This window comes from Lissotriton vulgaris, chromosome 7, assembly GCF_964263255.1.
Source record: "Lissotriton vulgaris chromosome 7, aLisVul1.2, whole genome shotgun sequence".
NCBI classification, from domain to species: Eukaryota; Metazoa; Chordata; class Amphibia; order Caudata; family Salamandridae; genus Lissotriton; species Lissotriton vulgaris.
The window spans coordinates 216,299,226-216,312,474 of NC_141695.1; the positions used below are offsets into that span (position 1 = coordinate 216,299,226).

General features: G+C 48.6%; 1 protein-coding gene across 1 annotated transcript in view; it reads left to right on the forward strand.

The window, feature by feature from the left end:
* The window catches only part of KMT2B (lysine methyltransferase 2B), a 1,030,490-nt gene that overhangs the window by 874,050 nt on the left and 143,191 nt on the right, over nucleotides 1–13,249 (forward strand). Inside the window, exon 28 of the mRNA XM_086929980.1 lies at nucleotides 10,149–10,238. Coding sequence (XP_086786106.1) covers nucleotides 10,149–10,238 — 90 coding nt within the window. The remainder of the gene's footprint in view (nucleotides 1–10,148; nucleotides 10,239–13,249) is intronic.

Below are 13,249 nucleotides of genomic sequence, written 5' to 3' on the forward strand. Positions count from 1 at the left end.
CCAGGTTATCCTTGTGGCTCCGGACTGGGCACGAAGATATTGGTATCCAGAGCTACTCATCATGTCTGTCGATTCCCCCGATTCGTCTGTCCGTTCAGGAGGACTTTCTGTCGCAGCAGCAGGGGACGGTCCTCAACCCGAACCTGTCCAGTCTCCACCTCCATGCTTGGAGATTGAGCGGCGACAGTTGAGGCCATTTGACTTGCCTCCTGAAGTTTGTAATGTGATTCTGGCAGCCAGGCGTCCCTCCACAAAGTCTGTATACGCCTGCAGGTAGAACAGATTTGTGGCATGGTGCACAGCAAAGGCTGTGGATCCACTCTCTTCCCCCCCCTTTCTGAGGTTCTCCTCTTCCTTCTTTCTCTTGTGTCTCTTTCAGATGCACAAGTTACTACTTGTGTAACGATAGATTCCTTACCGACCCACCCATCCTCCCCGTTCTGCGAACCGATATCTAGGGTTAAGGTCATCCCCTTTCAGGGCCCTAGTTTCATGGCACCAGTGTTGATTTTCATCATGGCTCTGCGTTTCTGGCGCGGAAAAGCTGTGTATAAGAACTGACAGCGCGCGGAGGCGGGGTAAAAGTACTCCGACGTCATCACGGCGCCCCCGACGACGGACGCGGAGCCGCGGACGACGCCTACCGACCCGCATGGGTACTGCTAGGCAAAAAATTTCCGGATCCAGTCTGACGCCTGGGGATTTTCTAAGGTAAGGAATCTATCACAAACTAATGTCTCTTACAGATATATCGTTACACAAGTAGTAACTTGTGCGTCTGGTGCAGACCCATAGATCTTTGCGGAACTTGCGTCTGTCTTTGAACATATCTGGTGTTAACAGGAGACCGAGTCTTTAGGATTGAAGACAGGCAGGTCCTCCAGGTTTGTCGATGGTGCTGGCTGCAGGGCACACCTGGATTTCGCTGGAGTAGGTTCGAAATGGGGAGAGGCCAGTAGGTGGAGCCAAGTCAGTGGACGTCTTCCTCTTGTTCGAGCCGGCACAGCTGTTCGGTCCTTCTTCTTTTCTTGCTGGTTCTTGTCTGAGGAAGCAAGGATCAGGGTTGCCCCTAAATACTAGATTTAGTGAGGTTACAGGTAGGTAAAAGGTTGGGGCCAATGGATCCCTACCCTGGGGTGGGTACACCCCCTATTATGCCACCCTCCAGTGGAGGTAGGCAGTAGCCATTCCCTGGTTGGCTTAGTCCCCCCCATCTGCAAGATGGCGGGAACGTGGAGTGGTGCTTCACCTCTCCTCCACCCCTTGATGGGTGCAGTTAGCAGAGGTGGGCCCACTTCTCTTGCTCACTTGTTCCCGACGGTTCTCCCGTCAAAAGTGGGGGTCAGAACCAGTGGGGACCAGTTGCTGAAAGCAGCAAGTGGCCTGGGGAAGCTCACAAAGGTGGCAAGCCATTGAAACTTCCCCTTCGTGAGCACTGGCCATTCTCGTCCCAGGATGTGCATTGTTTCAGGTCCCCGAGAGAAGCAGGCTCTCGACCCAGGGGTCCTGAAAAATGGTTGGTGGTGGCAGCTGAAAGCAGCCACTCAGCCCGGACACTAGTGGTAGGTCGTTTTTCAGGAGGCATCTCTAAGATGCCCTCTGTGTGCATTTTTCATTAAATCCCACACTGGCATCAGTGTGGGTTTAATGTGCTGAGAAGTTTGATACCAAACTTTTCAGTGTAGCCATTATGGTGCTGTGGAGTTTGTCATGACAAACTCCCAGCACCATATACTCCTAATGGCAGCACTGCACGTACAATGTCTAAGAATGGACTTAGACACTGTAGGGGTACAGGGCTCATGCACCTGTACCCTCACCACTGGGATAGTGCACCCAGCTAGAGGGGGGACTGATCTATGGGTTGTAGGCATGGCACACTGAGATGTGTGCCATGTTGACTCTTCACTTTGTTCTGCACCAAAACACTCATCCTGCGAAGGCAGTGTGTGAGTGTAATGATACAGGGCCTCTAAGGGTGGTAAAAATAAGTGCTGCAGCCCTTAGAGGTCTTCCCTGTTCACAGTGCCGTGGGTACTTGTGGTACCATTTACCAGGGGCTGACCTGTGGCCAGAGATGCCAATTGGGTTTTGTTTTCAATGCAGTTTTAGAAAAAGAACATAGGCCCTGGGTACCGGATTAGCAGATGCCCAGGGCACACTCAGCACAGCACATCAGCAATTCAGCAAAAAGTGTGCGCAACCATGCAGAAAGAGGGCACTTTCTCAGAGATATGCCCACTTCCCACAGGAAGTGATCATATTGGGAGTGTAGTCGCCCTAAAGGCAAGCAGCTTATTGGCGACTACCTATAACTCCCCTAAATTGAGTATTTAGGTTGCCACCCCTGAGGCCAGGAACTCCGATTCGACAGACCCAGTAGAGGAGGAAAAAGTAGAGCTGCAAAAACAAGAACTGAAGGCTTTCTGTGGACTTTTTGCGCCAAACACTGCCTACCTGCACCAGTCTAGACAATCATGAAGAAACCGACCCTTTCTGCAGCTGAAACTCTACCAAGAGCGCCGGTAGACTGCAAGCCCTTTGCAACTTGCCAGCGATCTGCCTTGGAGTAGAGGAGTTACTCCCCTGCAGTTACTCCCCTGCAGTCCAAAGGCACCAAAACAGAGCCCAGTTTACTTTGCTGACACTTTTTGTTCATAATGACGTAGCAGCTGCCCAGGAAGATGTCACTGTGCTCTGGAAGGACAGATCCGTCTCTCCACTAAGTGAGAAGACGCCATGAACAACCAGAGCTGCACTGCACCAATACTTGTGGTACCAGACCCCTTGTAGCAACCCAAGCCTGTTTGAGTCCAGTCGGATTCTAGTGATATTGAGCAGCTGCTGAGGGACGTCAGCATTGCTGAGACCCACTACCAGATTGGCCCACCTGCCCGAGTTTTGCACCTTCAACCGACGAGACAGACAACCCGCACAGTTCACCAGACATGCCCCTCAGGTCAAACACCCTTTTAACCATGTTATGTTATGTTAGTATGAATTTGTAGAGCGCACGTTCACCCTGGGGTTTCTTGGCGCTGTGTACCGCTGGGGAACCCGTCCTGGTTTCCTTGTGACATGGTCCCTATTAGGCATCCCCGGCAGCGAGGGGGCCGTTGTGGAGATTAAGCAAGCTATTGCCCAGAGTTGCAGCGTGGGACCCATGGTTAGAGAGGCACCGAGGCGAGATTTATCGAGCCCACTGATATTCGTTCCGTACCCTGCCGCGTCGGGAATTGAACCCTGGAACCAGGCGGACCTCTGCTTCTGGGTCTGCCGCCTCTAACCGGTGAGCCACACTTCTCTGGTGCTATCACAATTCTTTAACTGCACCAGGTTTTGACTATCCTTGATCTAGGGCATTTTACTGTTAAAAGTATTTTTCATTCTGTATTCCTGAATTGACTGTACTATATAATGGTAAGAAGAAAGTAGGAGGATACCCAAGCACTAGAGGGACCTCTTCCACTCCTGAATCTAACCAGCGTTTGGAGGAGGGACCCGGTGTGTCTCTTAGGCCTGTAGTCATTGACCTCCCGCCAGAAGCCACCCCATACGTAGTTCTACTGGGACATGTTCCTCCCCTCCTATCAGGAGAGAATGAAATGTATGGACAACTGATGAATAAGATAGTGTATTGGCTTAGTCTGAACAGCCCTGACGGAGCGAATTTTATCAATAATATAATGGCACGAGGAGCAATTGGTTTGGTAGTTCCAATAAAACGGGGGGTGGCGACTATATTATCAATTTTGATAACCCTTATACTGCGGGTCACCTTTTATCAAGGGGTTTAAGCCCACAGCCCATGAAGGGTACAGTAATTGAATTATTACCCTTGGGGTTTTTCTACAGGCCACTACCGTGGAGGGACCCGGTAAGATCTAATCGGGAGGTAAATCAACGGGGGGTGGTTGGTCTAGGGTGAGACCACTTTTTCATCATGCTCCCCCTTTGCCACCCCAGACAATATTTGGCAGTTCAAATAACACCGGGTGCAGACTTCCAGTACATCAGAGATATGAAATCTTGTCTGGAAGCCTGTGATTGACTCAAGGAAAGTGGCACCCCAGGAGGAGGGAGGAAGGCCATCACTGAAGTTGTAGAAGACAGGCCACAAAGGGAGAGTTTAAACAATTTCATCTCCTGGAATATCGCAGGATTAGCTGCCAAGATAGAGAACACTAGATGGACAACTTATCTCAAGCAATCTTTGATCATTTGCTTGCAAGAAACCTGGTCGGTTGAATGGGATCTTCTTTTTGAAGGTTACAAGGCATACTTTGTTCCAGCAACTGCATCTAACAGGGGGAGACCAAAGGGGGGATTGGTCATCTATGTTTCTGTAGCTCTTGCTTGTAAAGTTTGTGTAGTACCTACCTCTGATCTGGGCATTCTTGCATTAACTCTATATATTGGAAATTGTATGGTAGGTTTGGTAAATTTTTATAATTCACTCTTTATGTCCTGATCAAAGTCACATACTTGCTCTGAATGCTTTTATTAACAATTCTATGAGTCCTTGTTTACATAGTCTTATGGTTGTAGGTGATTTTAACATTCATCCTTGTGGTAACCCCCTATCTTTATGTATCTGTGAGCTGAGCTGTCCACAAATCCACGGATTACATTTTGAGCACTCGGCAGAAGGGGAGTTGCTAAATGACATGATCAATGAATTAGATATGACACCGACCATGGCTCTGATGGACTCTTACACTCGACTTGTGGTGCCCACTTTTAAGGGCCATGGGAAAGGGACTTTTATTGATTTTGTGTTAATCTCATCCCTTATGCAAACATTTGTACAGCCTTTTTAACTGTTGAGAGCGAATTCAGTGATCATAACCCTTTATCATTACATTTAACTGGTCCCTGGGTTACAAAAATAGGATCAAACCCTAAACTGGGAGCACTAACTACGACCGATGGGAAGCGTAGACTAAGATGGTCACAAGTAACCCCGGAGTCGTTTTATAATGACATAAAAGCCGTATGTGCAGATGAAATAGTCCTCTGCACACAGAGGGGGCATCAATCGACAAAGGTGTTAGTGGCCTTCCAGACTATTACAGACAGGGTTTAAGGAGCTGTTGTCAGCACCAGCTAAGAAACAGAAAAATATGGGCCCTAAATGGTTTGATCAGCAGTGTTCGAAAGCAGCAAGAAACTTGAGGTTAGCATCAAGCCCCAGAGTGCAAGCTGACGTAATAATATATTGCAGGGATTATAAAATAGCGTTAGCTAAACGTAAGGAGGCCTTAAGGGTTGAGGCTTGGGATGAGCTATTGGATCCTGAAACTCTCAAGAACAGCTCTAAGTTTTGGGGTACACTAAAAAAAAAAACCATTTCTTGTCCAAGAGGCAGGAGATGGTCTTGAATGTTACATATGAAAGGAGGAATGGAAGGCCCATTTTGAACAGATGTATGCTTGCCCTCCTGGAGACAACGGTAGGCAGGCACTCTATCTTAATGTCAATAAAATTAAGTTTGGGAGGGGTGAAATATTGAAAGGAATTGTAGGCTTAACAGCCGGAAAAGCCCCTGGTCCCAATGGGATCCCCCAGACCTATTTAAGTCCGATCCCTCTTTTTGGGCACCAATTTTGGAATCTGTTTTTAATGCGGCGGTTCAATGAGCTTGCCCACAGTCTTGGGGATTTCTACTATAGTACCTGTTTTTAAAAAAGGGGATAAAAGTAGTCCGCACTGCTATAGACCCATTTCACTCTTAGACTCTATGGTGAAAGTAATGGGAAGGGTTCTCCTGCAAAGGCTCACCTCATGGGTAGAGGACAATAACATCATGTCTGTCTCCCAGTATGGGTTCTGTAGGGGACGATCTACGGCTACTCAATGTCTTAATCTCTTCTTGATTTTAAGTAAGTACACTGTGGCACAGAAGGGGCCTTCATGAACTTGTCCTCAGCTTTGGCAGTCCATGAGGGCAAAGGGGGTTGACTGTGGCATTGTAGATTTTTTAGATCTACATAGGTTTACTAGAGCAAATGTTAGGTTTTCTCAGGATCTGAGCGTGACGAAGGATTTTAATATTAAAAAGGGAGTCCAACAAGGATGTATTTTGGCTCCCTTTTTGTTTAATTTTTATATTAATGATTTGGATAGCGTCTAACGGGAGGTGGGGGCCGACTGTCCCAGAGTGGGGCACTGGGGTTTTCCGGTCCTACTATATGGGGAGGATGCGGTCCTCATTTCGAGGACTGAAAGAAGCCTTCAAGCCCTTTTAACTGCCTTCAAGTCTTTTATGACAGACAGGGACTTAACAATAATTAATTCTAAATCATATATTATGCAGGTAGGCCAGTCACCGAAAAATTATTTTCAATTTAATGTAGGAGATGCAAAAGTTCCCCTTACCAGCACGTTCTCGTATCTTGGAGTCCTCTTTGCTAATAAACTGAATTGGGGAATCTCATGTCTCGAAAAAGAAAGGGGACGTTGCTATGGTGAATGCTGCAATATTTAATTTTGCTTCCTGTTAGACCTGGCACCTTGGCGTGAGTCTCCCTTCCACTTTTTGCTGATGTGCCTCCGATGTTTTGCTGGTTTTCCGATACTCAGGGCACTGCGCCACGGCTGATCCGTGCCGCAGTGCAAGTGCTCCCTACTGTAAATTGTATATACGATTGGTATCCATGATTGGTGCATTGGATTTACTGTTAGTCCCTAGTAAAGCGCACAAGAGAGTGCCGGGGCTTGTAGATGCCAATACTGCTGGTGGGCCTGCAGCGCTGGTTGCGCCACCCACCGAAGCAGCCGTAAAGATGTGTCTGGGAACTGCGACCGCAGAACCCGCGTGCGGTCTCGTACTGTCACGCTAGCTGGGCAAGTGTCCCCACTTGCCAGCACTGACCCTTCCCTTGACTACATATTAGTCACCCCTATGGTAGGCCTGCGGGCAGGGTGCGTTGTAGGTGCAAGGTAGGACAAGCCCTGATGTGCGTGGCATGTCCTAGTAGTGACTTACCACAAAGACCGTATTTCACTACTGAAGGCTACCTGCTCCATTAGGCCAGACTGAGCTGCGAGGGTTATTACACCCTATAATCCCCGCAGGCTCAAGGAGCATGGTAGTGAGTCATGTTTAGTATGCCTGGACTCAGGGTAATGAGATATTTCTTGTAGTCAAGTTTATTTCAGTATCCTGGGTTTGCAAATGCTACTTTTAGAAAGTTAGCATTTGCTTGCTTAGCCATTTCAGCCGCCTCTGCTGGTGTGTATCTGACTGTCTGGGATGTGTGAGTGACAGGGCTGGAGGGATGACAGGTGGTGAATGCGCAGATTACACCTTAGTGGGAGGTAGGAGTGCCTCTTGACTCGAGCTGTCACTGTGCTCGACCTCCACAATGCTGGCTCCACCCTCCTGGGGAGCGGCGGATGACTCTGCCGGCACCTGGCCCAGGAAGGGCGAAGCCCCCATCAACAAGGTACTCTGGCCACTCCTGTCCAGACAATGCTGGCTCCACCTCCTGTGGGGCGTCTGATGCGCCTGCCCCTCACACTAAAAGCAGAAGCCGGAGTACACCCGCGGGGGTACTCCAGAACTGAGAGTGGCTATGCAAAGGCCCCCCTGGCCTGCGAGAACAAAAGAATTGGCCTATAAAAGACGGAGCCCTGCTCCTTGAAATTTAGATCCGGTTTGGGCCACAGAAAGACTCTGCCCTACGAGAAGGACCGTGAGAGACTAGGAAGGGTGCTGACTCTTGCCTGTGTCTGGTGCCTTGCTGCTGAAGGAGAGGAAGACAATAAGACTACGAAAAGACTTTTGTGCTATTTGTGCCAAACTCTGCAAAGAGATCTCCAAGGGCTTGCAACTGAACCTGCCCCCTGACCAGCGTCCCAGGACCAGTGGACGCTACCCCCTTGGAAGAAAGCGACTGCGGGTGCTGATCATCGCCGCGGCACTGACGGAGGAATCTCCTCTAAGGTATCAACGACCTCCCGACCACCGTGACCGGGGCCCAAAGCAACAGCGAGAGCAAAGCGAGGACCAGCCGCCGCTGGCCCGAACACCGTGACCGCAACTGCACCGGGAGCCCGAGAGCAAAGCGAAGGAGGACCCGTCCGGTCCGAGCTATCGAGGGGACTGCATAGCGAGCAGTCACTCACCTGCAAGGACGGACAGTTGCCCTACGAGAATCCGCAAAGTCGGTAAGCCTGCCCGACAGCCCAGCTGTGAGCCCACAGCTGCACCGACATTTGGCTGGGTACGTCCTGCACTTGGGGACCGTACTGCCACTTGTCACCACCGCACAGCCGCCGCCTCCAGGGTCTGAGCGGACGACGAGGAAAGGGCCCTGCCGCCACAGAACACCGCTGCCCCGGACGACCAGTGACCTGCTCGGCCGAAGAGCCGCAACGATCAGCGACCCCGGGAAGGCAACGCGACGTGGGACAGATCCCTTGGAAGCCGCCGGCTCCACAAGAACTTTGAATAACACCGGCCTACGGGCCTCAAGAGAACTTCCGTAAGAGCTGTGGTAACCCGAATTAAGTAACCTGCAACCATCTTCATAAAGTTATTGACTGTATTCATAAGCCTGCTTAAAATCTATATAAAGATATATATTTTTACAAGAATACAGTCTGGTCTCGTTGTGTGGTGGGTTGGTTGTAAAGGTGTACTGTTGCAAGTGTTTAACCCTATGTGCCCCAAAGATTAGCCTGCGACTGCTTAAGCCACACTACCTAGAGGGTAAGCAGAGGTTGTCTGGAAGGTAACCCTCAGCCCTGACGAGGAAGAGAGAGTCCCTGCTTGTCGCTAGTGTTACACTGCGCCAACTAGAGCCTCCCCCTTCCTACACTTCCAAATTGGGAAAAAAGCCCATCGGCGTAATGTTGCAACTATATTATGCTTTCAGTGGCTACTGCAACATATGGTAGCGAAATCTGGGGGTATATCTCGGGAGAAAGATTACAAACTGTGGAGAATACCTTCCTGAAACGTTTATTGTGTCTCCCTCAAGGTACTTCTAACCTAGCTGCACATGAGGAGCTGGGGGTCCAGTACGTCAGTGATATTTTTTCCCTGCGCCCACTGACCTTCTGGTTAAAATTGTGCTTAAACCCTGATATCCCCCTTACACATATGATTTTAAAAGACTGTCTGTCTATGGATAACTCTTCTATTATACCCTGGCTGAAATACATTTGGAAAGGCTTTGTAAGCTTATTGCGGGGTGAGTTATTCGATACACCCGAATGCATCAATAAGGGGGTTGTGGAGGCAACAAAAATGGCCTTCCTCATGGAAAGGAAATTGATGAGGGAAGCTAAAGAGGTACAGAAACTGAGTGTTAGGACATATATTATGTTAAAAACAACACCACACACTGAGCCTTACTTATTAGGTTCCTTGTCCTCATACGAAAAAAATGTATTATCAAGATTTCGGCTGAATCAATTTTATTATTTGCTTGTTAGGCCACAAAATTAAGTTTTTAGCAAAGAAGTAGCTCCCTGCGGCTGCGCAGGATATGCTGCATTTTATGTTTTTATGTAAATCCTCTGATTTTCCCCTAAGCGTTATCTGTTCCCCCTTTTAAAGAAACTTAATTTTTATCAGATCAGACCAGCCATGATGTATTTACAATTATTATATAGTGATTGTATCCCTTTTGTAATTGAGTTTTTAAAATCAGCCCTTACATATAGAAAATGTCTGGATTTATAATGAATTTTGTTCAAAACCTCATTTTACAATATATCTAACCAACTTCAACACATAATGAACTGTTATAATTTGCTGTTAAATTAGTACTGTTCTATCCTTATGATGGCTTTTTTCTAATAATGAATTTTTATCCTGTGCATTTGTTTGTGTACTTTTATGGTTTATAAAAACAAAACCGAAATAAAGTTTTGTTGATTGGTTGATATTCCAGTAGTGTGGCTATGCACCAGATATTCATTATCCTGTTAGTTAAACATAACCTGAGGTGTTGTACACTAACCAAAGTAACACAAACTGTATCGTGAGTTTTCTGAGCCCATTGACAGCCAGGATTCATGGTGGTTTTATGATGATGCTTAGTTATTCACAGTACTGATAATCAAGCTTATCTTTTAGTAAAAAGTTCCCAGATCTAACAACTCTACTGCTATTCAAACAATGTTTTGTTTTTCAGCATTGGGCAGATGCAGACTCCAATAGTGACGGGGACACTGGAAGAAGACCAAGTAAAAGAGGAGGATTTGAGTGACCCTGAAAGCACTGTGTAAGTGGTGAAAGAAATATGTTTTGTATAGGAAAAGACCACCAGTTCATGTTGCAGGAGAGATGAGGATGAGCCTGGGGCCTGGAGATAAAGCAGTCTGCTGTTGAGCAGAGAGGGTGTCTGAAAAGGCAACTCCATTGTGAGAAAGTGCCCTCTTTCTTGCATGGTATGCCCCCACTTTTTGCTGAATTGCTCATTTTCTTTGATTGTGTGCGCCTTGGGCTCCTGCTAATCAGGTACCAGGGCCTATGTACTTTCCCTAAACCTGCATTGAAGCCTAAACCCAATTGCCATCTCTGGCCATATGTCAGCCCCTGGTAAATGATACCACAAGTACCCATAGCACTGTGACCAGAGAAGGCCTCCAAGGGCTGCATCACTTATTGTGCCACCCTTGGAGGCCCTGTACCCTGACGCTCCCACACTGCCTTGGCAGGCTGTGTGTCTTGGTGCAGAACAAAGTGAAGAGTTGACATGGCATACATCAGTCACCCCCCTCTCGCTTGGTGCCCTATGCCAGTGGTGAAGGTACAGGTGCATGAGCCCTGTACCCCTACAGTACCCAGGCCCATATTATTTTTTATTTATTTTATTTCTGATTTTGTAAAGCGCCTGGTTACACTGTCAGTGTGTCCCCGCGCTGTCAGAAGAGTCAGTTGCTCCGACAGTCAGAAACAGGACGGGCTAATCTTTAGGAAAGAGGAATGTTTTCAGTTTCCTGCGAAAGATGAGCTCCGATGATTCCACTCTTAAGCTCGGGGGAGAGAGTTCCATTTGTGTGCCACCAGAGTACGAAAGGATCTGCCTCCCATTCTGGCTTTCTTGTGTCTGGGGACAGCAAGAAGTCCTGCTCCTAATGAGCGGAGTTGACGGGTGGGCGTATAGGGGCATAGCAGGTCATGAAGGAAGGCCGGACCCTTGCCATGTACGATCCTGTGGCCAATACACAGGGCCTTGAAGTCGATCCTTTCGTTAATCGGGAGCCAGTGTAATGTTTGTAGGGATTTTTTAGAGGAGGCTCTTCTGGGCAGCCAGAGTACCAGGCGAGCTGCAGCGTTCTGGATTGTCTGCAGTCGCCGCCGACTAGAGACGTTGGCACCTAGATACAGGGCATTTCCGTAGTCCAATCTTGACGTGACAAGAGCATGGACCAGGGTCTTCCTTGAGGATTCTGGGAGCAGGTCGATGGTTTTGCGGAGTTTCCGTAGAATCGAAAAGCAAACACCAGCTACTCGTCTGGTGTGGTAGTCGTAGCCAAGCTTTGAATCCACCCAAACTCCAAGATTTTTCACCTGATCGCTGGGGGTAGGGAGGGGCCCCAAGGTCTGCGGCCACCAGGCAGATGTCCAGACTGAGGGGGGTTTTCCCACGATCAGCACCTCAGTCTTGTCACCGTTAAGACGGAGGCAGTTCTTCGCCATCCATTCAGCCATCTCCTGGAGACATGCTGAGAAGTTTGCAGCGGCTAGTTCAGAGGGTTGGGTCAGAGCGACCACTAGCTGGGTGTCGTCTGCGTATGTTACTACTTCCACCCCATAGCGTTCCGCAGTAATGGCCACGGGGGTGACATATAAATTAAAAAGTGTTGGACTGAGGCTTGATCCCTGCGGCACTCCTTGACCAAGGTCAAAGGTGTCGGATCGTGCTCCTCCTTGCTGCACCGAGAAGCTGCGGTTGGTAAGAAAAGATTCCAGCCATAGCCAGGCCGTGCCTGTCACTCCTCCTTTCTTCAGACACTGTAGCAACGTATGATGTGCCACAGTGTCGAAGGCTGCGCTGAGGTCCAGGAGCACCAGTGCCGCCACATGTCCTGCGTCCACGTGCTTCCTCAGTGCCTCAGTCGAAAAAAGGAGGGCTGATTCTGTGGAATGGCGGGCTCGGAAGCCCGATTGGTTAGTATGCAGGAGGCCTCTGGACTCTATGTGTGCTGAGAGTTGTTGATTGACTAGTTTTTCTGCTAGTTTAGAAAAGAAGGGCAAAAGCGAAATGGGGCGCAGGTTACTAAGCTGGGACGCACTGATGTGGGGCTTTTTCTTAAGAGGTAGCACGACTGCCTTTTTCCATCCGTGGGGGACCTTGCCAGTGTTGAAAGAAGTGGACAATATATGGCCAACATAAGGTGCTAGACGACTCATGGCGCTGGCCAGGAATTTGGCAGGGGCAGGATCGTAAGGGGAGCCTGATTTAATTCCTTTAGCCATGGCTATCAGGAGGTCCTCCGTCGGAGCCTGGAATACTGTGAGGCAGTCTTCGATCTTTGCCTCCCAAATCGCTTCTTCCTGAGGAGGAAGACGGTTGGAACCAGATCTGGCATCTTCAGGGAAACTGGTATAAATGTCGCGTACTTTTTTGTAAAAAAATTCCGCGATGGCATTGCAAGATTGAGCTGAGGTCTCAGCCTGCTCTGAAGAGGGGGGAGGAGTAGTGATCTCTTTATAGATCCTAAAGAGTTCCTTAGAAGAGCAGTTAGCGTTTTCTATTTGCTCAGCGTAGAAGGTCGCTTTGGTTTTCCTGATTAGGAGATGGTAATCTTTTGAGCTAGCTTTATACACGTCTCTTGCCTCTAGTGAATAGTTCTTTCTCCAGGCGCGTTCGAGCCTCTTACAAGCTGCCTTGGTTTCTCTAAGAGCTGTGCTGAACCAAGGTGCAGTTTTAGTTTGTCGCTCCGGACCCTTATTGGCCCAAGGGGCAGTGATGTCCAGGGCTTTAGTGATGTTTCCGTCCAGGGCTGTGCAAGCCCTGTCAACATCTACTCCCAGGTCTATGGGAGAGCCGCTTAACAGGAAGTGATGTTCAAAAGAGTCCATGGAAAAACGTGACCATTTCCTCTGTTGTTTGTTGTCACTATTGTGAATTTTTTTATGTTGAGTCTTGATTAGGAGATGAAAGGGGACAAGGAAGTGGTCGGTCCACAGCAGGGGAATGGGAAGGTCCTGCTTCAGATCCTCCATATTGTTGAAAATGGGGTCAAGTAGGTGTCCCTGCCGATGAGTGGGGAGGAGGGAGGCTAT